At 33.9% G+C, this 25,009-nt stretch overlaps 1 protein-coding gene across 2 annotated transcripts in view; it reads left to right on the top strand.

The window, feature by feature from the left end:
- CLCN4 (chloride voltage-gated channel 4) overlaps positions 1-22,728 on the top strand; it is a 113,657-nt gene extending 90,929 nt beyond the window's left edge. The window contains exon 13 of one of the 2 annotated variants that reach the window (XM_051984541.1): positions 18,329-22,728. In XM_051984541.1, coding sequence (XP_051840501.1) covers positions 18,329-18,419 — 91 coding nt within the window. In that variant the 3' untranslated portion in view covers positions 18,420-22,728. Of the gene's footprint in view, positions 1-15,390; positions 15,500-18,328 lie in introns of those variants that run through there. The other variant, XM_051984542.1, reaches the window with a different exon arrangement.
- The last annotated feature ends 2,281 nt before the right edge of the window (positions 22,729-25,009 follow it).

Below are 25,009 nucleotides of genomic sequence, written 5' to 3'. Positions count from 1 at the left end.
AATAGCACTTTGTTGTAAGAATCAAATGAGATATTTGTAAAAGTGCTTAGTATAATGTCAGATCCTCGAAAAATGCTTATTTATGTTCTATTTTAATAGTCTAGCTAAGAGAGAGCTCAGATAGAAGGGGATGAATAAAAATAGATCATGGACATAGAATCACCATAAGACTGGGAAATTAGCTATAGGGAAAGAGGGAAGAGCTGAAAATGTCCCTAAACAATGGGGGAGCACAAAAAGGAGAGAGTGATGGTGGTGATGGGCACTGATCCAGTGTGATGTAAGAGACAGTTTCAAGGGCCTCTGTTCACATCACAGTCAGTGCTTCTTAAGAACTGAGAAATCTGAGACAGAGACTACGTGATTTGTACTGTATTTTTTTGTAAGTGGGGGCAGAGACACAATAATCCCTTGGCATCTTACTTTGAGCAGCAAGCGTGTTCTTCTCAAAAGTGTTATTTTTTTTTTTTTCTTTCTGTGAGAAGTTTGGATGTGAATGCAATACAAAACCGGACCCAGACTACTTGAGCAATTAATGAAAATATACTTAGCAATTGGACCCCTTTCAACCTATGAATAATGTCTGACTATGTATCATAATCACTGAGATAAACCAGCTTTGAAAAGGAATTTTTTCTTTCATTCACTCCTGCCCTAAGTTCTGAAAATGGAGATATCTGATTTTGTATTGTAGGGATTTGAAAATGAAGAATAAACTGTGATCAAAAACACAAAAAACCAGAAAAACAACCAAAAATTCACTTCTCTAGCTATTATTGAAACATTATGGAAAAATTGCCATGATTTTAGGAACCATAATGTAAATTAGGATAATTAACCAAGTTGCATTGTTCCAGTAGCTGATGGATTATTTCATAGTATATTATATGGCTATTTCATTGTCATTTTATAAGCATGTTTTTTTTTTTTTTTTTTGGTAGTGTAGACTGATCATTGCAATTGAAAATTCTGGATCTGGAAACTCTGGGTGTAATATCATGATCCTATGAATTGCTCAATCATTGCAAATCAGTAACTGACATGTAACTTGAAGGGTTTGCATACATGTTTAATATATTGGAAGGGAGGACTTGAATCCAGGTTTTCTTGATTCCCAGGCCAGTTTTCTTGCCACCATAATTCTCAAAATTCTCATAACTGCTTCTCATAATTCTATGTAGAATATATAAAATGAAATATGGGGGTGAGGGAGGAAAAGGGAGACTGTATAAGCCTTCCTGGCATAATAATAGTGATAATTATGATAGTAACATATTACATGGCACTTCATTGTTTAATGTAGACCATTTTGCAAACCTTAAAGTGTTATACAAATGCTATTGTTGTTAATTTTTGAAAGCACTTTTACACATAATTAGCTCATTTCATCCTCATGAAAACACTATGAAACAGGCAAGAAAGCTATTATTATACTTATCTGACAGATGAAGAAAATGAAGGGACAGATTCATTAAGTGACAGATACAAAATTAATGGCAGATATAAGACAAAATGAAAGCTAAAAGAATAAAGGAGCATTATAAATTCTTGAAAAGCAAAGTAAATGTGTTAGAGTAAAATTCTTCTGGAAGTTTGAATGTAGGATGGAAAGATATTGAATATTTTATTGTTAACTAGGAGAATGATCCTTTAGGCTGTAGTTTTGGCAGACAAAATAGGGGAAAGTCATATCAAAGACAACTCAGTAGACCCTGATATTAGATTGAATATGAGAAGAGTATTGGATCATAGCTGTCAAACTGGAAAGTACCTCTGAGATCACCTTGTCCAATTTATTCATTTTTCAAATGATGATACTGAAGTTCAGAGAGATTACTAACTAATAAGGGTCTGACATGGGATTTGAATTCATTGAATACATGGGATTTTGATTCCAAAGCTCATGCTTTTTCTCCTGACCCCTAATGAAGATAATGCTAATGTTTTAGATTTGGGGGAAACCAGGTAGATTCTTTGACAGTAGTGGGAAAATTATTTTCATTTGTGTGCATGCACACATGTGTGTACACACACACACACACACACACACACCCCCCAGCTGGGATGATTTTAGCTGCTTAGAAACTAGCTTAATTTTCCAAATGCTGGGCCACTGGGCCCACCAAACAACCTGGTGGCTTTGATTGTAAAAATTGCCAGATGGTATTTATGCTTTAGAGTAAGGATTGAGGTAGATATTAAAGTAATGTGTTCCCTTGATTGTAAGCCTTTGATGATCCATTGTTTGACCCTGTATTCTCCTGAGTCCTATTAAAAAGGCAGATAAAAATCTGGTTAAGGAGACGAAAGGAGTCCCAAAGTCCAGCATAGACTAGAGTGAATTGGAAGCTTCTGTTATTAGACCAAGATAGGTATAAACTGATAAGCCAATACTTTTCAGTCCTTTTCCTGGCATATATAGGCAATATTGCTTGAAGTAAATAATTAGCTCTGCTAGATTATAAGTTCCTTGAGAGCAGGGACTGTGTGTCTTAGTACTATTCATACCCCATACAATGTCTTGCATATAGTAGATATGCAATAAATGTTTAATGAATTCAAGTACTTGACCTTGATTCTGGAGATCATTTCCCTAGGTAGTATCTAAAGTAGACTTCCCCTACTTGAATTTCCAGTATTCTGGAATATTATGCAGAATAAATACCAATGTGGTCACCCATAGTATTTCAAGTTTATAACACTTTAGACTCTTAAAAAAAAAAAACACATAAAAAAGTAGATGTCAATTATCATTGGAATTTCCAATTTAGTCAGGAAATTCTGCCCTTAATACTCTCTCACAACTCATTTATTCCCAAGAGAGTTTCATGTGAAGATCTAGGGACACAAATTGGCGCTGAATGTTCTGTGAGAAAACAAAATCACACTCTCTCTTGTTGTATTTTTTAAACAAACACAGATGCTGATATGTTAGTGCTGGCAAGATATCCTTATTTGCTAGTTCTTTCATCTCCTTGGGCTTCCAGCCAGGTTCGGCATGTCTCAAACATGCTCACTCTTCATATTCATTCCTTCTCTTTGTGCTTTCCCTGCTGAAAATTGCTAACAATCTTCAAATGTCAGGATCACCTGGTTTGTGGGGGAGTGCAGGCAGCTGGAAGATAGGGGCAAGGCTGAAAAAGGGGCCTCCAGCTGCTTTTTAAAATACCCAGAGTCCTGAGGGAAAGGCACAAATAGTATTAGCAGACCCACATAGACATAAACTGGTACTGGTGGAGAAGACTATGGCCTTTTGCCCCCTGAACACCACAACCTGGGAGCCCATTGAGATGGCAAGAGCGGTAAATGGTGTTAGGTTTCCCTGAAGAAAACTGAGAAAGCTAAAGTGAGAGAAAGGTAATTCTCTTAGGATCTTGGCAGGGGGGGTGAAATGACTATGTGATTCCAGTTAACCTCCGAAAAATCCAAAACTTAAACTGTTCTTAGTGGGGTAGAGCCTGTTAACTATACTGGGCTCCATTTACTCAAATTGATAGCTGAGAAGGATCTCAATTTAAATGAATTAGGGCATCTTGTCTGCTGCCAGACGGGGCTTGTCTTCCCCTTTGCCCAAGAAACAGAGGATGAATGGTCTTTGTTCTTTGTAGTGTATTTTCCTTTTCAATCTAGGATTCACACTGCTCTGTGTGAACAAATATAACATATATATATATAAAATAGAATACATATATATATAATAGAATAGAATAGAAATTTCCTATATATATATATATATAAAACCTATATAGATATAAACTATAGATAAACTACTGAAATGATTTTGCAGTTTGTGGCACTGGGGGTGATATTTTCAAAGAGATATTCTAAAAAATAGTTTCAGACAAATGACTGCTCTTTTGATGTTGTCTTGAGGAAGAAGGAGATCTAAAACTGCTTCACATCTGCCTTATAGGAACTGGTTTGTGGGTCATAGATGTATTTTTGTCCACTTGGTGAATAATGTGGGTCTGTCAACACTTAGTGATTGGAAGATAATTCAAAAAAAGAGAGAAATTAGAGAAGCATTTGAGAGATAGACACAATTAAGTACAACAATCAAGGAAGGCTGCTTTGAAAGGGGAAAGAACAGCACACAGGAGGAAGAATTTTGAAGTGGAGGGATCCTATTAGTTTGTAAGTTTCATCCACAAAGCCTCTGCCTGCCTTTTAAAAAACGAACCAGAAAGCAAAATGTTATAATGGTAGCCCTTGTATTTATAGAGAATAGGACTGGGAAGAGTGAATGAAATTTTTCTTGAAATCAGAGCTTTTTTTTGTTAGAGGGCTTGCTTTTTAATCTAATATCAACTGCAAACTTGCTCTTATTCTTTGCTAGTTTTAAAAAGAGGAATTCAATCTTCTTTAACACTTATAAGCACTTAAGATCTTTTTTCACAGGAACTATTGACAATTTTCCTAATTTTACAATTTCTCTATATAACTTAACAAAGTAGAATTATAATACAGTGCTGATCTTAAAGCTAAGAAGACTTATGTGCCTGTGCAGATCACTTTACTAAGTTCTCTGTCCTTATTTCCAATCTCAAAGACTGTAAATTTCAGAAAAGGTCCTGACTTAAATTGGTTGCTGTTTCTTGCCTTTGAGATTTCTATGCCAGTGAAATCACAGGTCTAATCACTTCATTTTGCATCTACTGCTTAGCCTGGAACAAGATGTCCCTTCCAGTTTAAGCTCATCATCTCTAATCTTTATTGAGTCTTTTTTTTTTCTTTTTTTATTTGTGTCCAACTTCTTGGGACCCTATTTATTTATTTATTTATTTATTTATTTTTAAATTTTTAATAGCTTTTTATTTACAAGTTATATGCATGGGTAATTTTACAACATTGACAATTGCCAAACCTTTTGTTCCAATTTTTTCCCCTCCTTCCCCTCACTCCTCCCCTAGATGGCAGGATGACCAATACATCTTAAATATGTTAAAGTATAAATTAAATACAAAATAAGAATACATGTCCAAACCATTATTTTGTGTACAAAAAGAATCAGACTCTGCAATAGTGTACAATTAGCCTGGAAGGAAATAAAAAATGCAGGCCGACAAAAATATAGGGATTGGGAATTCTATGTAATGGTTCTTAGTCATCTCCCAGAGTTCTTTCCCTGGGCATAGCTGGTTCAGTTCATTACTGCTCCACTGGGACTGATTTGGTTCAAATCCAATGAAAAACTCATTGCTGAGGATGGCCAGATCCATCCGAATTGATCATCATATAGTATTGTTGTTGAATATCTCCTGGTCCTGCTCATTTCACTCAGCATCAGTTCGTGTAAGTCTCTCCAGGCCTTTCTGAAATCATCCTGTTGGTCATTTCTTACAGAACAATAATATTCCATGATATTCAGATACCTCAATTTATTCAGCCATTCTCCAACTGATGAGCATCCACTCAGTTTCCAGTTTCTGGCCACTACAAACAGGGCTGCCACAAACATTCTTGCATATACAGGTCCCTTTCCCTTCTTTAGTATCACTTTGGGATATAAGCCCAGTAGAGACACTGCTGGATCAAAAGGTATGTACAGTTTGATAACGTTTTGAGCATAGTTCCAAATTGCTCTTTGGGACCCTATTTAGACTTTCTTGGCAAAGATACTAAAGTGGTTTGCCATTTCTTTCTCTAGTTTATTTTATACAAAATGAAGCAAATAGAGTTAAGTGACTAAATTTACATAATTAAATTTGTATCTTTCAATGCTGTCTTATATATCTGTGATTACTTCTGGTCTTCTTTTAAATTTTTCCTTGAAGTTGAAGAATTGATGCGCTTCTTTGTTTTTTGTGTGTAATCTAAGTAAGATTAGACCTTAAATCTATATCATATTTTTATACGCAAATGAATCCATGTTTAGAGCAATGAGGATTTACTTCTCCCTTCCACCTCTCCATCAGTACAAATTTTGATCTGTCCATACCTTCCCATTCTGTGTGATTTTTATACATATATTTCCATGTATCATTTATAGATGACTTATACAACATAATAGATTTTTCTCTGGGTCTTTTAATATTTTGTAGATACTACTGCAAGATATTATCCTTTGTACTTGCTAAGACTGATCCTTCTCCATTTCTAGTCATATATATCCTGTCCTTTTTATTCAGAAGTTAACAAAATAAAAATTTTCATATACTTTATGGATTAGAAGGTTATATATGTAACTGTGATTCTTCATTATAAAATAATCATAAATAGCTCCCATTTATATAGTTATTTTGCATGCAAGTCATGATTGTCAAGCTTCTGTAGTTATTTAAAGCCACCTTACTTTATCATTGTCTTTTTGGTCCTCCCATGAAGATCATGGTATTCCATGATTTGCAGCTACACTGCATTATGGAAAGAATACTGGTGATGAAGAGATGAGCTTTTATTTCAGGGAATAACTTGTGATCATTGAAAATGTTGGAACAGTTTTCTAAATGCGCTTTAGTCCACCTTTCTCCTATTCAGTGATAGGGTACATTCAGTCTGTTTACAGTGTATATCCAAGATACAGCTAAGGCTTTACTAACACGATTGTGCAGCTGGGGAAGTAAGGGGGAGAAGGGGAGCAAGGCAATAAGGGTTAAGTGACTTGTCCAGGGTCACATAGGTAGTAAATGTCAAGTGATTGAGGCTGGATTTGAATTCAGGTCCTCCTGACTCCAGTGCTAGTGTTCTATCTACTGTGCCATCTAGCTGCCCCCAAATATATTCCTGATATGTGCTTTAATCATGAGAAAGCGAGCATTTGGGGCCAGTAGTTATTGATATCTTCTCAACCAATTTTTTCTTCCTTTGGTATTTTTCATTCTTTAGGAATCTTTCATTCTTTGGCATACCTTGAAAATTAATTCCTTGGTTCTTTTAAAATCACATCACTGCACTTTTTTTCTATGTACCTTTGATTAGTCCCAGATGCTCTTTTTGGCTTCATTTTTCTAAGTATATTGGTAATTCTTTGCTTAGCACTTTGGGAACTGAAGTGTTAGTCTAACTGTGTGGGCTTCTCTGTGATTTGTGATGAGAAGAGATCATTGTAGAAATGCTGGCAAATCTGTTCCAATTTGTATGTATTTGTTATCCTTCTTTCAGTTCTATCCATATGTTTAGAGAGGAGCATATGTCCAATTTAGGACTTATATCAAATTTTTTGCAATCTCTTATACTCACTCCAGTGTTTTTTTTTTTTTTTTGTTGCTTTTAAATGATTGTGTTCCAAATTTTCATTCTTCCTCTTCTATAATGATTTTTAAATTGTTTCTTTTTTTTCTGTCACTTGGCTCTCATGTGTCTCTTTCTTGGGCTTACTGCTTCTTATTTTAAGTGGGCTTTAGGCTCTTATTTTCCTCCTTATAGTGACTTTTATATTGGATAAATTTTAAAAAATTTTTATTAAAATTTTTTTTTAATTTTCAAAATACATGCAAAGATAGTTTTCAATGTTCACCTTTGCAAAACCTTGTGTTCCAAAATTTTTTCCCTCCCATCTCTTCAATCCTCTCCCCTAAACAGCAAACATGGATGAACTTTAGGAAAAAAAATTGTATTTTATTTTTTTCAAATACTGCAAAGGTAGTTTTCAACTTTCACCTTTGCAAAACCTTGTACTCGAAATTTTTCTCCCTCTCTTCCCTCCTTCCCAAGATAGCAAGTAATCTGATATAAGTTAAATATGTGCAATTCTTCTAAATATATTTTGGTTAAATTTAAGTTAGTTAAGATGGATAAACTTTGGATAAATTTAAGAAATGGTTATGATCTGGGATGTCATTGTTTGACTTTTGTTGGAATTGCTTTAATTGCATTGGAGAGGAGAAGTTCATCATCTTTGTATTTTTTTCCTCTTTTTTTTTTTTTTTTTTTTTGGAGGCAATTGGGGTTAAGTGACTTGCCCAGGGTGACTAGGACGTGTTTTGTGTTTGAGGTCAAATTTGAACTCAGGTTCTCCTGACTTCGAGGCTGGTACTCTATTCACTGCACCATTTAGCTGCCCCAGAAGTATTTTATAATTATGTTTCTATAATTCCCCAATTTGTCTTGTCAGGTATGCTTGCAACTCCTCCTCCCCATCCTCTTTTTTTTTTTTTTTTTTTTTTTTTTTAAATAACTTTTTATTGACAGAACCCATGCCAGGGTAATTTTTTACAACATTATCCCTTGCACTCACTTCTGTTCCGATTTTCCCCCTCCCTCCCTTCACCCCCTCCCCCAGATGGCAAGCAGTCCTATACATGTTAAATATGTCACAGTATATCCTAGATACAATATATGTGTGCAGAACCAAACAGTTCTCTTGTTGCATAGGGAGAAATTGGATTCAGAAGGTAGAAATAACTTCTCCCCATCCTTTTTAATTAATTTGTGTGTGTCTGAGGCTATTGGGGTTAAGTGACTTTGCCTAGAGTCACACAACTAGGAAATATTAAGTTAAGAGGTCACATATCAGTTCAGATCCTTCTGACTTCAGGACCAATGCTCTATCCACTGTGCCTTCTAGCTGCCCCTTGTATTTCCTTATAATTGATGTTGCTTTTGGTCACTGATCAAAATCACTGATTTGCACACAAACAGCTGATACTAAAATAATGCTTATATTAAAAATAAGCCTTTTCCGGTCAATATATTAATTCCTTAAAAAAAAAATTGGTTTCCATGCAGTACCTTTTAATCCTATTTATAATATAATGAAAATATTCATTATATATGTGTGAGGCTTCTAAATGATTTACTAGCCTTTGGCCTCTTTCATTTATCATAGGAACAGCTTAAGGAGTTAGCCTAGGTTTCTGACTTCATTGGTTTTTAGAACTACAACTTAGAGAATTAGCTATAGTATTGAAACATTAAATGATTGTCATGACTCTATTACAGGTAAGACTTGAATTCACATCTTCCTGGCTTTGAGACTAGCTCTTTATCTACTCTCTCGTGATCTTATAATTGTAAACCATACTTTCTTCTCTTTTTCTCAACAGTATTTTATTTTTCCAAATACCTATAAAGATAATTTTAATGATCATTTTTGTAAAACCTTGTTTCAAATTTTTCCCCTCTGTCCTTTACCTCCTCTCTCCCCAAGATAGCAAGCAATATGATATAGATTAAATATATGCTAGCCTTTTAAATATATTTCCATATTTGTCGTATTGTACAAGAAAAATCAGGCCAAAAGGGGGAAAAAAAAACCATGAGAAAGAAAAAACAAAGAAACAAAAAGGTGAAAATATCATATGCTTTGATCCACATTCAAGTCTTTATAGTTGTCTCTTCAGATGTGACTGTTATTTTCTATCTCAAGTCTATCGGAATTGCCTTGAATTCTCCACATTGTTGAGGGAGAGCCATGTCCATCACAATTGAACATCACATAATCTGATTGTTACTGTGTACAATATTCTCCGGATTCTGCTTACTTCCCTTAGCATTGGTTCGTGTAGATCTATCTGGGCTTTTCTGAAATCATTCTGCTCATCATTTCTTACACAACAATATTCCATTACATTCATATACCATAACATATTTAGCCATTCCCCAACTGATGGGCAATACACTAATTTTCCAGTTAACTATACCTTCTAATGTATTTTTCACTATCTTCTCCTGTGTCTACCTTTCCTTTAAAATCACCAAGACATAATATAAGTATTGACTTAGTTTAAATAATCTTATCAAGTTTTTTCCTAGAAATTCTTTGCTTTTTCATTTTTAGAAAAGATTATCTCTATGGTAGTTTTTCTCTCTGTTCATCATGAACATTGTAAGGGAAGATAACCAAATGCATCATGAAATAGTATTTGTTTCCCCGAATGCCTGACAAAACATTTCATTCATATTTCTGAGGATAGTTGTGAGCTTTTCTACAATTAATTATAATTTCTTTGTTTTCTAATATCACATAAAATGTCAATGGTTCTAGTTCTCTAGTAGTGTGTCTACTTGTTGGTTTTTGAACACTGATTTCATACTTAGAGCACAAAATTGAAATTTAGAGATGATCTATAAACTATGCTTCACAGCACCTTTTGTCCCCTAACCATTTTGTAGGTGTTACAAGCAGAGTTGCCATGGACCATGTAGTATTGACAGCTACTAATTTTTTCATTTTTTATTTTTGGGTTGGCATGAATAAAGAATTGTTCATATAAATGTTCAACCTGCTGGTTATTAGTCTGTTTATATTTTGTTGGGCTGATTGTCAGATGGCAATCTGTCACTGAGTTCATACACAAGAAGAAAGAAAATAGATTTTAAAAATACTTTGAAGACAAGTGATGATATTTATAATATCTTGAATTAGAAGCAGTCACAGAGGTAATCTGTTCTTTTAAAAAATAATAATAGCTTTTTATTTTTCAAAATACATGCAAAGGTAGTTTTCAATATTCATCCTTGCAAAAACTTTTCTCCTTCCTTCTCCCCCTTCCTATTCTTAGGCACTAAATAATCCAATTTAGGTTAAATGTGTTCAGTTCTTCTGATCATATTTCCACATTTATCATACTGCATAAGAAAGATCAGAAGAGAAAAAATGAGAAAGAAAAAAACCAACCAAACAAAAAACAAAAAAAAAAAGATGAAAAAAGATGATAGCATGATGTGATCTACATTCAGTCTCCATAGTCTTCTTTCTGGATGTGGATAGCTCTTTCCATCACCAGTCTATTGGAATGGCCTTGAATCACCTCATTGTTGAAAAGAACCAAGTCCATCACAGTTGATCAGCACATAATCTTGTTGTTGCTGTGTATAATTCTGTCTTGGTTCTGCTAACTTACTGTTAGTTCATATAAATCTGTCCGGTTTTTCTGAAATCAGCCTGTTCATCATTTCTTACAGAATAATAATATTCCATTATATTCATATACCACACATAACTTAGTCATTCCCCAGCTGAAGACCATCCACTCAGTTTCCAGTTCCTTGCCACTACAAAGAGGGCTGCTGGAGATAATCTATTTCCCCTTTTTACAGATGAAGGGGCTGCAGCACAATCGGAAAGGTTGTGAGTGACCCAACATCACATTGTAAGTTAGTAGTATAACCAGGATTTCCCATCTTCCTTTGGGTTCCAAGATCTTGTGTGGATCCAATTCCAACCAATGCTTTCCCCGTGATGGTAACTTGGATGTCCTTACTGTTGTATAAGTAGTCCCTTAGGAACTTGTTCAGGTGGCGAATTCTGGGAAGATGGCAGAGTAGGTTGATAAATTTAAAGCTCTCTAGATTTTTCCCACAAATAGAACAAATTTGTGCCTCAGGGTGAACATAGACTGGTGAAAAATCTAGAAGATTTGGGGCAGAACTGAAATCTTAGTACAACCTAACCAGATGTGCAGAAAGACCCCAGGCCAGGATTAATGAGAATTTTGCTTCCAGGACTGTTTGTGGAGTGGATTAGGAATGTCAGGGATCCTGGGGAGAAGGAGCCAGCATACCTGGTTAGTGCTGGGGCAGGTGTAGGTACTCTGCTGGCTGTGGGCACTTGCTGGAGGATGGAACTCTTGGTTTGGAGTTCCTGGTCAGAAGGGAGAACAGAAGGAAAGTTTGAAGCATTATCCCAAGTTGCTTACATTAACACCCCTTATTAAAACAAAAAAATGAATTGGCAAAGAAGAAAGAACTCTATCTTAGAAATCTATTATGGGAATAAGGAAGACTAGAGTTTATCTTCAGAGGAGAACATTGAAGTTAAAAAAGCTTCTATGCCAAAGAATAATGTGAAATGGCTCCTTACTCAGAGAAAATTTATAGAACTCAAAAAAAATTTTTTTTAATCAAATAAGAGACATTGAAGAAAAACTAAAAAAAAAAAAAAAAAAAAAAAAAACAAGAAAAACAAGAGGATGATAAGAAAAAGAACTTGACACAATAATGCATGAAATAACCCAAGAAAATTGTCCTGGAGTGATAGAACATGAGGGGAAAGTAGAAATGAAAAAAATCCACAGATCTCAAACTCAATGGATCCTTTGTGGAAAACACACAAGAATATTATTGTCAAATCTTGAAACCCCCAGATCAGAGAGAAAATTATGTAAGAAACAAGAAAAAAAAACAACTTAAATATGCTGGAGTTGCAATTAGAATTATCCAGGACTTAGCAGCTGCAATAAAAGACCTCAGATCCTGGAATTATATTTACTGGCAATCAAAAGGATTAGGCTTGTGGACGAAAATATATCCAGGAAAATTATCCATAATATTTAATGAGAAAAAAAATGAAGTTTCAACAAGCTTGCAACTTTTCAGGACTTTCTATCAAACAAACCTGAATTTAATAGAAAATTTAACATATGAGAACCAATATCAAAGATCAATTTCAATGAACATGGACAAATGGCTTAATTTTTTTACATGGGAAATATATACATGTTTAAGATTCATATCAACAATAGGGTAGCTCAAAAGAAAGATTGGTAGAGTTAAGGTAAAAATAGTAATTATATTATACAAATGAGGTACAGAGGCCTTAGGGGGAGGGAGTCTTTGTAATTCTGAAAATTTAATCACATCAGGAAGGAGCTTAATAGGCAACATTACATATATAACATGAAGAGTATAGCACCCTCCAAAAATCTATAAAGAAATAAAAGGGGAAGGATGGGCAGATGGGAAAGCAAAGGATGTGGGAAGAAGATAAGTGTGGGAAAGTTAAGTAATAACTAGCAAGGCAAGTTAAGGAGCAGAATTAAAGCCAAGTCAGCAGGGATAGAAAAGAGTGTGTGTGTTGTGTGTGTGTGTACATATATATACATATATATGTACACACATACATAAATATATTTTTTCTTAACTATAGCTTGCTGGGAATGATTGGGAAATGAATGGGGGAAAAAGAATAAAATAAGATGTGAAGCAGAGAACAAAAGAACAATTTACAAGGAAGTAAAGAAAAAATGGACATTCATGAATATAATTTCTTCTATTAATATGTATACATACACACATACACTTTCTTGATCTGGTAATTTGATGTTATATATTTTGAATCCTTCTTGGTATTTTGTTGGATACATGACAATGTTCTCTTTTGTTTTTTTATTTTATTTTGTATTCCTTTTCTGTTTTTCTTATTCTGTTTTTCTTTTTAATTAAAAAAAAAAAAAGAAGCTTGGCCATGTGAGAAATGTTATACACTGAGCAGATTCCCAAACTCTGGAAAATTATAGGTATCTCACTATAATTTAGGTGGTAAGTAAAATTTAAAGCTATCTTGAGGGTTGTATATATGAATAGAGAGAATCTTCTGACCTAGGTCTCATTTTGTCTAATGGGAGGGTACCTACAGCCAAATAAACAAGGAAACCTTTTTGATTTTTAAGACTCACATAGGCTTTTGAGTTGACCCAAGGAAGATCCTTAGAGATTATTTGTGGACCATGGCTAAAGATGACACAGACTCCTTTAGTCACAACCTGGAATACCTATTCTCTGGATTAATATGTCTTTCAGGATAGGGTAGGTATTCAACAGTTCAAATATGGTCACTAAGGAAGTATAAGAACTAAATACAGATATTTAGAGGTTTCTGCAAGCTTATGGCTGTTATTAAAAAGACTCTTATTTGGCTAGGCACTTTGGGAATAATATTCCCTTCTATCTGAATGACTGAGATGATAGATACTATTATTATGGAAATTGAACTCCTAAAGCAACTAAATCTAAGAAAAAGATAATGGGTAGTGAAAACTTGAGAGACAAATTGAAGCAATAAACCTTATTGTGTCTAAGTATAACAATAGCCATTGTTCATTCTTGACCTGGAATGGAGGTGAGGGATGGGAAAGTAAGGGGGGATGAGTTGTTTCTCAATAGCAATAGATCTTGGAGACTGAAAAAAATGAGTGAAAAGATGGAACACTTCTGACTTCCCTTAGGTATTTTGTTTCAATATTTTGACAAACACTGGAACTGGCTTTGTTTACTGGAATCAGATCTAGGCTTTTTCATGCCAATTTTTAAGTTCCCCAAGTTGAAAAGTATGAAACATTCATTGCAGATGTGAAAGTTTTCCCTAAATAGTCCATGCATAAAGTCTAGGTGTAGCACTTATGCAATGATGAGCATTTTGTGGGGAAATATTTGACCTATTTTTTTTCATTATGTTCAATCTACTCCTACTTGATATATTTCTATAGTTCTGATTCTTCTAAGATTGTGAGTTTCTAGTTTTGCATTTTATCTTGATTATATCCCCTTTCAACAGTGAAGGACTCCCATTTATACTCATCCTTGTTCATTTGTGCCTGACTTTTTAAGAACCCATTTGGGTTATTCTTGGCAAGCCTAACTTTAAAATATTAAGTATGGTTTCTTTTTGCTGTTTAGTTGTTTCAATCATGTACGAATCTTTATGACCTTATTTGGGATTTTCTTGGTAAAGATAATTGAAATGGTTTATCATTTCCTTTTCTAGATCATTTTACAGATGAGTAAACTGAGGTAAATAAGGTCAAACGACTGGCTCAGAGTCACATAGTTAGTAAATGTCTGAGACCACATTTGAACTCAGCAAGATGAGTCTTTCTGTTTACAGGTCCTGTACTTTATCCACTGTGCCATTCACCTAGCTGCCCCTTCAGTGTTATTGGGGTTGCTCAAATTGAAAAGACTATTTATTGGCTAATTTGTGGGGCTTTGAATGAGTTGTGGAAATGAGTGAACCACACTGACTCCCATCTTTGTGACTCAGTTTCATATTCTTTCTATTCAACTATTGAAAAGAATAAAATTATTAATTGATATTATTATTATTTAAATCCTCCAGTGATATTATAGCCTTAAGCTTTTCAGTTAAATAGATCTTAAGTATTACAAATGATATGCATGGGCCTGCATAGGTTGCTTTCAAATTAAGAATTTTTTATCTTTTTCTGTTATCTTTCCATCTACTTTTAGTTAATATCTCGGGCCCAATCCTAAAGAATGAAAGTTAGGAAGAAAGGCATACAGGGATCTTTGGAAAGGAGAATGAAATGGGAGGGGGTGCTCTCAGAGCTGCCAGAAACTTTTATTGGGTCCCAAATGACTATCAAGTTGCAGTCCAGAAATTCCTTGACTTAGCATAGTATGTGTGTGTGTTGGTATGATTTTCCCCTAAGTTTAGAAATACTTTGATTTCTATATGCTTTAAGCATAAAATGAGAATTATAATATCTTCCTACTTCACATGGTTATTGTGAAGATCAAATGAGAAGTCTGTAAAAATAACAATGAAGTATCATTACTGCCACTTTTTAATTCAAATGATGCTACAGTATATATGTATATATGACATAATAAATAAAAGAGTTGGCCTTTTGGTTAGAAAAACCTGAGTGCAAATCTTAATCTCTGACACATTGGCTATGTGCAAATCAATTAATTTTTCTGTGCTTATAGGTAACTGATGAAGAAGAGTGTAAATTGGAGAAAAGACAGTGATCTGCACTGATAAAGACAGTTTACTTGGGAGTTCCTTCTATCTGTATCCTTAATCCCCACATATAATCATTGTTGCAATTCTGTGTCTTCTAGATTTACCTCAAACCTATTATTTTTTCCTTAAAGGCTATATTTTCTGCAAGCAGATTGGCATTTGATTCTACCATTTTTTTCTTTTTATATTTAAAATTTTTATTGATATTTTTTACACTGCCTTTATTGATGATGATATTCTTCTCTCTGTCTTCCCCAATAAGATAGCTTTATTATGTAAGACCAGTTCAACAAAATTATTCAACACATCAAGGACAACTAGGTGTACAGTGCTTAGGGTATTGGGGGCTTGAAATCAGGAAGACTCATTTGAATTCAAATCTGGCCTCAGACAGTAGCTATATGGTCCTGGACATGTCACTTAACTCTGTTTTGAGTTAATCCCCTCATCTGTAAAATGAGCTGGAGAAAGAAATGGCAAACCATTTCAATATATTTGCCAAGAACTTTCCAATTGGAGTCATGGAGAATCACACACAACTGAACAACAACAACAAAATTCAGCATGTCAGCCAAGTATGATAGTTTGTGTTCAGTGTTCCTCACTCATAGTCCTCTATTTCTGAGGGACATTTTCTCATTTCTTTTTCAGAGCCAAACTTGGTCGTTATAATGACAGATTTAGGTGTTTGTTCTTTTCATTTCCATGGATTCTGAATTATATATGCTGGGTTTTTTTCCCTTTGTCTTTATTCTGCATCAGATTCATAGAAATCTTTCTATGCTTCTATGACATATCATTTTCCCCCTATAGTACTATATTATTCTATTAAATCCACATACTACAATTTGTTTAACTCTTTTTTCAGACAATAAAGATTTACTTTATTTCTAGTGTTTTGACCACATCAAAAAAAAAAATGTTGCAATAAATATTGTTGTACATACAGGGCTTTTATTTTTAGTTATTTACTTCTCAGGGCATATGTCTAGCTATGGACATTTTAGTCACTTTATACAATTCCATATTGCTTTCTAGAATCGTTGTACTAATTTACAGCTCTGCCAATAATATAGTAGCATTCCCATCTTTCCACAGTTTTCAACTTTGACAATTCCCATTGTTTTTCATCTTTGCTAATCTGCTAAATGTATAAAGAGAATATAAAGAAAAATATCTGGGTTATTCTAAATTGCTTTTCTTTTTGTTAGTGATTTGAAACATTATTTTCATACAGTTGTTAATAAGTGTTAGCATTCTATTGTAAATTATTTCATCATATTCTTTGACCATTTGGGCAATGGATTTTGTTCTTAAATATTTCTCTTAGTTCTATATATTTTAAATGTGATACCTATAGCAGAGATATTTGATGCAAAGATTCTTTTCTAGGTCAATCACTTCTCTTCTTAATGTAGTTTCTCAAACTTTTCAATTTTTGTAATCAAAATTAGCTCTTATATCTTCTGTAATCACCTCTTTTCCTTGTTTGATTAAAAATTTATCCTTTGCCCATAACTATGAAAAATATTTTTCTTTTATTTTTTGTGATCTTTAATATTCAGATCTATTGTTACATATACATATACAGACACAGACACACAGGTGTGTCTGTCTATCTAGCTAGTTATGTATGTACATGTATGTATGTATCTGCTAGTGGATGGAGTAGCAGGCCTGAAATCTGGAAGACTCATCTTTGTGAGTAAATCTGGCTTCAGACACTTACTAGCAGTGTGACTTTGAGCAAGACACTTAACCCTGTCTGCCTCAGTTTCCTCATCTGTGAAATGAGTTGGAGAAGGAAATGGAAAATCATTCTAGTATTTTTTCCAAGAAAATCCCAAATGGAGTCATGAGGAGTTAGACATGATTGAATAACAACCATGTGTGTGTATGCATATTAATATGTATGTGAATACATATATATAATATATTTGAGGGGATGGTATATGGTATAACTATTGATCTAAAACTAATTTTTACCACTCTTCAATTTTCCTAGCAATTGTTATCTGATAGTGGGTTTTTCTCCCCTGGATAATTAATACTTTTGCATTCATTTAACATTGGATTATTGAGTTTAACTGTTTGTGATTCTCCCTTGTCTATTTTGTTCTATTGATCTACTTTATCATTTTAAACTAGTATTCAGTTGTTTTGATTTGTATTTTGAAAGAACTATTACCTACTTAGTTCTTTTTGCCTTACCCTTTTATTTCCCATGATATTCTGGATCATTTGTTCTTCAAGTGAATTTTTATTTTATTTTGTCTAGCTCTGAAAAGGATTCCTTTGCTAGTTGTGATTAGCACAACACTACATCTTTAAATTAATTTTGGTAATGTTGTCACTAGCAGCTACTTAGTGCCAAGTAATTCTTCAATTACTTGAATTCCTCATTATTCCTCAAAGGAGTGTTTTGTAATTTTACATATACAACCATTGACTGTGCTTCGGTAGATTGACTCTCAGGTATTTTATGTATTTTATATTTATTTCAAATGATACTTCCCTTTCTGTTCCATTCCTGGATTTTGTTATTGCCATATAAAATGCTATTGATTTTGAAAGCTTATTATGTAGCCTGAAACTTTATTTAAGCTCTGTGAATTGAATCAGTTTCCTTGATAATTCTCTGGGGTTTATTTGATGCTTTTTTTTTAGTGGAAAAGTCAAGAAGCAGCATTTTCAATTTTCCTCAGTTTGCTTAAGAACTTGAGCTCATTTAGTAATATGTTCTGATGTCAACACCAAACTTGGTATTTCCTGTGATACAGAAAATAGAACCAAAATACTTTTGGTTTTCAGCTTCTATGTTCTGAACAAGTTTTATATTTTTTCAGTGGAGTTTAGCAAGCTATCAGTGACCTCTTGTTTCTTTCTTTTTTCCTGTTTCAGGAGGCTGCTGGGCATCATAACAAAAAAGGATGTGTTAAGACATATGGCCCAGATGGCGAATCAGGACCCTGAATCCATCATGTTTAATTAGGGCACTCCTACTTCTAAGGCATGTGAATATTACTTTGGAGAAAAACGGAACAAAAAAAGGTTGCATTGACTTTTTTTTTTTTAAAAAGAAACTAAAATGCCACCAAACCAAAATGAAAACCTTTACACAGGGAGCAGCATGGAACAAAACTTTGAAAGGAGTTGAAGAAGAATGAGACATTTATTAAATGGGTATATAGGTTAGCACTTTAACCCTCTACAAATTTCAAACTGTGTTTCCCTAAAGTGTTTACTAACAATTCAACTGGTACCCAGGTACGTATAAATAGTATGGTCTATACATGGCAAAGGAGGAAAAATAATACTAGAGAAATATATCAATCTAGAGGACCATGTGGGAGGCCTTAACTTAGGAACAAATGTGAAGCTTCAAATTCAAAAGCAAAGAGGATAAGTATGTAAACCTCTTTATTTATTTGTAACTGAAGTTTTGTTGCTTTGTTATTGAATCATAAAAAGACAGTTGTCATTTATTTTGTTTTCAAAATTAAATTTGAAGAGATTTAAAGCTGTAAATATGGAAAGAAATCCACTCATGAAAAGTGTTTTGTTTTGTTTTTTCTGTCTTCTCACATATAATTATTTTGGTCACCCAGTTGTAGCCTCGCCCATTACCATAGCTATGTTAAAATCAAAGATGTTTGGGAGAGTGAATTTTTTCTCTATGCAAGACTTAAATCTTAAAACTGCACTATGAAAGTATTCTTGATTTTGACTGGATTTCATTGCTGTCTTTACAAAGAAACAAAACTGATGATTTATTTGTATCTGAGTTGCATTAGCCTAATTTCTCCATTATTTCTCTTGATTAAATCTTCTTGAATACAATTCAGTTCAGCATGGGTCAGTAGAAATACTTTTGGCCACTAGCATGCAATAAAAACTTGTCCTAAATTCCAAGTGGGGGTATATAACAATCATAATTATTTAGCTTTTGTTAATACCTTCTTGTCACCAGATCTTTTTAATTACTGTAGTCAAATAGAATAAAGGTTCATAATGGAAAGCCATTCTGACTCTTAAAAAAATTCCCCACAAAATCAAAACCCTACTAAATAGATAATAAATCTTTTCCATTCTGTTCTCTCTGGGATATAACCTAAAGAAGCAGTTTTAGCATGTTCTTTCAAACTGGCTACCAAAACATTAGTCTCATTTGTCTTTACCTTGGAATGTAAATGTACTTTTTCTTTCCCATTTAGGCCTACAATTTGGGAGAAGGAGTTAAGATGTCTTAGGGATTAAATGATGGTGCATTCATTTTAGGTGGAGCTTGTCATGTCACCCTTTTTGTTTTTTCTGTGGCTTTTTCTTTTCTGGATCCAGTCCTACTCTTTTATGACACAGTCTTTTTGAAGAATGAACATTTCAGTTGTCCCTAATGCCTGCCCTCTTCCCTCACTTTGCCTTAAGTTCCAAGAACAGAATCTACAATCTTGGCATTTCAGATTGGTTTTAGACATAAGTTTTTTCACTTTGGATAAAAACATGTCACAAGGAGCAGCTAAGTAGCAGAGTGGATAGAACACCAGCCCTGAAATCAGGAGATCCTGAGTTCAAATGTGGTCTCAGACATTTAACACTTCCTAGCTGTGTGTGACCCTAGACAAGTCACTTAACCCTAATTGCCTCAACAGCAACAAAAAAAAAAAACAAATCCACATGTCAGGAGTGTATTTTTGCGAGGCTTCCAGGTGACAGAGGAACATTGAAAATTTCGGTTCAATTTGTTCAAGTCATATTACACTGACACAAATCAGTCAATCCTGATTTTTTCCTACCCTACCCCTCACAAAGTAACAGAAAACTAATTCATTAAAGAAAATCCAAGAGTTAGATAATAAACATTTTTAAAATTTTTTTTTTTTTTTGTGAAAAAGGTCCATTTTTTTGCTCCCTCGGTAATCTTCAGTCACATCAATAACTGCCTTTGTAAAAGTTGTTATGTATTAAACTTGTTTGCACGGAAAGTAAGTGGAATGGATGGAGTCCCTGGTTTAAAGTCAGTTCAAATCTAGCCTCAGACACTTACTAGTTGTGTAACTCTGAGGAAGCCAATTAACACTAAAAACTTTGTGTTTGTTTTAATTTTCTCATATGTAAAATGAGTTTGAGAAAGAAATGGCAGATTGCTTCAGTATCTTTATTAAGAAAATCTCAAATTGAATTATAAAGATTTGCATATGACTGAAACAACTGAACAACAAAAAGTGTCCATACTTAATATTTTAAAGTTTGGTTTTTATCATGGGGAGTTTAAGTCCAGCAATGGATAAACTAAAGTATCTCAAAGTATAGAAGAAGAAAAGTAAAGTTAGTGGCAGAAAATCCTTAGCTGGGAGGAGCACAGTATGGATAGAGCATAGGTCCTAGCTAGGAGTTCAAATGTGATCTCAAACACTTAACATTTATTAGCTTTGTGACCCTGGACAAGTTAACAACTCCAGTTGACTTACCAAAAAGAAAAGAAAAGTCCTTAGCTGATTGATTTCTTTGTCTTGTACATGATATTATTCCCACTCTTCAGATCATATCCTTACTGCTCAATTAGAGTGAGTCAGAGTTTTGATTTTCTGTGATCCAGAATCACTTTTAAAAACTAATTAGTTTATTGTAGTTTTAAAAAGTGAAATTCAACAATGATAATATATGCAAATATTAAAACTATAAAATTTACTTTTTTAGTAAATTTAATTCTAATTCAGTAGGATAAGTACTAGAAATTGGACTCATGATTTTACTGTTATTTATACCACAAAGTTTCCTTTCAATCATGATTTTTAATCACTCCCCAAAACAGTCCCAGGATCAGAATAATTGGGTTAAGGTAAATAATGAGAGGGAGCTTAATTGCCTTTCTGTACCATCTAAAAACAATTTGGCTATTCTGTTCTGTTTTCTTGAAAATGTACATTGATAATTCAATTATTGTTGTGTTACCAGTTGGTGGGAGAATCCTGGGGCTACTTTGTGTAGACAAAAGGGATATTTCAATCCTATTAGCCTAGAGATAAAAGGAACAGTTATAGGAAGTGGGTCAGTGGTATTAATAATTGCATATAAGGGAAATGTATATTTTTTCAACTGGTATATATTCATTTGCAGGACCAAAGACTTTTAGATTTGTTTGCAAGAGTGATCTGATTGTTTTACCTGAGTTTTATGGAATAAATACACTAGCAGCAGGGCTCCCCAGCTTAGATTTTCTGCCTCTCTCCCTATTCTGTGGTACAATAGAGTCAGAAGATTTGAATTCAAATTCTAATTCTGCTACTTGCTACTTTTATGATTTTAGGCAAATCATTTATCTTCACTGATTCTCATTTTCCTCAACCATAAAATGAGAGGTTTGGACTATATAATCTCTAAGGTCACTTCCATGATCAATCCCATCTTTCTTTTTTTTACAGCTAAAGAAATCCATTCACAGACAAACAAATGGTAAATCAAAAGCAGACAAGCAAATTGTTCTTTAAAAATGAATTCTCTGGAAACAAAGATTGTGTACTATTTGATTGTGAGATAAAATTTCTGAGAACAATTTAGATTATATTCAAAAACTGACTTGATGTTTGACTTTTCTTCTAGAACCAATCTTTCTAGAATTGTTCTCAAATTTTGCTCTAATTTCTTTTGCTGGTGTTAGGTTGACCATGAGGCATTGAAGACTAAGCCAGTGAACCATGATGCTGGCAGGTTCTAATATGCTGGTGATTAATAATTTGTTGGGCATGACCACACAGGAAACAGAGTAGTCCCTGCAGTCTTGACAGAAGGGAAATTATCAATGTATTTCAGTCTTATAAAGGCTACAAATTTGAAAATTTAGCACAGTATCACCAACTTCAGGGAGTAATGATTACTTCAGTATGTAATTTTAACTTGCGGGTGCTGGATTGGAAAAAGTGAGAAACCAAATGGATGAGAAATCTTGAACCATGACATAAGTTCAGTATTGTACTTTTGTTTTAATTTTGCATGAACAGTATTTTGTGAATCTTAGTTTCCAACATTTATTCTAGAGGCTAGCTAATATTCGCTATAGTGGGTGACATTAATCAGATCCCAAATTAATTACCACTAGAATATAATTAATTTTATGTCCTGGATATGCTAAAAGTGAACCCATGTGAGAACTATACAAGATCTATTTTAATTTGGTTTTGGAATGACAGCATAACAATGTCAACTTAAAAAAAAAATTGTAGCACATTGTGTAAATGTTGGCACTTTACTGAAATTAATGTTTGAACTCTATTTTTAAAATAAAACAAATATAGTAGACAGAGTATGTTGTGAATTGGATAGATGCTTGTTTCATAACATGTATAGGCTATGAATTTAAATAAAATACAGCTTTAGGATATTTAATTCAGATAAAATAACTTAAAATTTAGGGATTCAATTTTCAACAAATACTAATTGAATAATATACAGTAACATCTTGTTATGCTCTGGAAAGATATAGAGGCAAATGAAACAAAATCTCTGCTCTAAAAGCACTTATAATGTAGTATTCTTATAGCAAACATGTGAGCCTTCCTTAAATTTTCTTTACCTAAAGGATTTCAGTGCAATGTATATGCTGTCTCCCTCCCCGTATGAATAGTTCATTTTATTTTTCTTTGGCTTCTATCTTATATTCTCTATACACACACACATACACACTCACTCTTAGCCTGACTTCTTTAGAACCAATCCATTATGTAATATAATATTTGAGTTTATGTTCAAAGGGGTACCCATACCCTCTCTAGATTGATTCAGTCATTCCAGCACGCTCTCACAATGGCAGGTTTAAGTGAGTTATTTTTTGCATGGATGTTAGCCATAGCTATGACCCTGTCATTGCCACTCAAATTCTCTCAAGGTTTCAGTAGTATGAGAGTAGTAGTGGTCATGGGAAACCCACTCTTGTCAGTGTAATTCTCAGCCAAAAGCATGACCCTGTATCTACAGCTCACTCTTTTATTATCTTGGAGGTATGTGTGGGGGGATTCAATCCTTGGCTATTCCTAGTATGACTCCATTTACATAAATCAATCATAGTAATATCATTGACAATTAAACATGAAACATTTGCCAAATGATGAGGCAAAAGCAACAATAACATTTATTCTGCAGAAGAAAACGGTAATCTAAATATTTCCATCTATCTCTGCATCTGGTTCCTTCCCTCCCACCAATGTACATGGAACTCTTACAGATAGATGTATTTGGGGAATTTTGGTAATTGATATCGACATAATTGATGTCCTTGGTCCCCTTATAGAATATAAAATATTTACATAGGATACTCTGTCCAGCAAGCCATATACTGAATAAAAATGGCTTCTTTGCTATATGTTCATCAATTTGTCTCTATGCTCTTCTGGGCAAAATCACTTTTCTGCTGATTTCAAGCTATTGAAATGGACAAACTCTTTTAACACACAGCAACCCTCAGTAGATTACTGAAAGAGTTCAGCTTCTTCAAGAACAAGTAGTTCCCTTTAGCTGAAAAACTGCTGCCAAGCTCTTAGATCTGCCCTGAGCCCTGAAGAATTTTTTTCATTCTTTAGTGATAAACTCAAATTTATTACTCTTCAAAACAGAGGACTTCTGCTTTGTCCAAGTCTCTCTCAGCACAGCTACTTTCTTCTCACAACAAAGCTGATGCATAGCCTATCTTTCCTCTATTTCTCCTTCTGAAATCACAAGATTTATTTTTTAATTTATTTAAAATTTTTTCCCCCAGGTGTAAGATGGAACAGTGAGTTTACACAGCTTTTTACTTTGCAGCAGGACTAGGCTTTTTTCAATGACCTTTCAGATCTTGGAAATCTATCTATCACACTTTAATTAGCTCTTTTTGCTCTGTCAGATTCTTCTGCACAACCCCTTCCTACTCTCAAAAAATTAGTTTTCAGTAAAGTCATGTCTCTATTCTAATCATTGTATTACCCAGAAAAATAGCTGTTGAGTCTCCTTACCAGTCTAGCTCCTGAAAGTTTCTTTCCATAAGCAATTTTTCTTAAAGCTTTCATTGATTTCTCCCTCTTTCCTATGTCTGCTAGGCCAGATAAGTGGTACAATGGCTAGAACATAGGACTTGAACTTAGGAAGATCTGATTATGAATCCTATTTTAGGCATCTTATTTGCTCTGAGATCTGGAATAAGTCAGTTAATTTCAGCTTCAGTTTCCTTACCTGTAAAATGCCCTAAGAGTAACATATTTGCAAAAGGCTCAGAACAGTGCCGTGATAATAATAATTGGTTCTTTTCTCTCCTCTCCCTTCCCTTCTATCTGAGAAGATCCTTAGAATAGTTTGTATCTCCCTTCAGCATTTCTTTAGAGAAGATATTTCATCTCAAGTTATTTTTATCCATTTTCCTTACACAAGCAATTTTTTCCCCCTTTTTTATATATTCCAGCAACCAAAATGTCCCAAAGAGGCAATAACTTTACAGGTGTGTATTGACACATTTTATTCAGATTTATACATATTAAAAACTTATGTTCATGATTATTGAGATTAGGCATACTTTTATGCTTAATATAATATTTATTATAGTGATACGCTTATACA

This window comes from Antechinus flavipes, chromosome 3 (assembly GCF_016432865.1).
Source record: "Antechinus flavipes isolate AdamAnt ecotype Samford, QLD, Australia chromosome 3, AdamAnt_v2, whole genome shotgun sequence".
Taxonomy (NCBI): Eukaryota; Metazoa; Chordata; class Mammalia; order Dasyuromorphia; family Dasyuridae; genus Antechinus; species Antechinus flavipes.
This window is presented reverse-complemented; position numbering and strand designations above follow the sequence as displayed.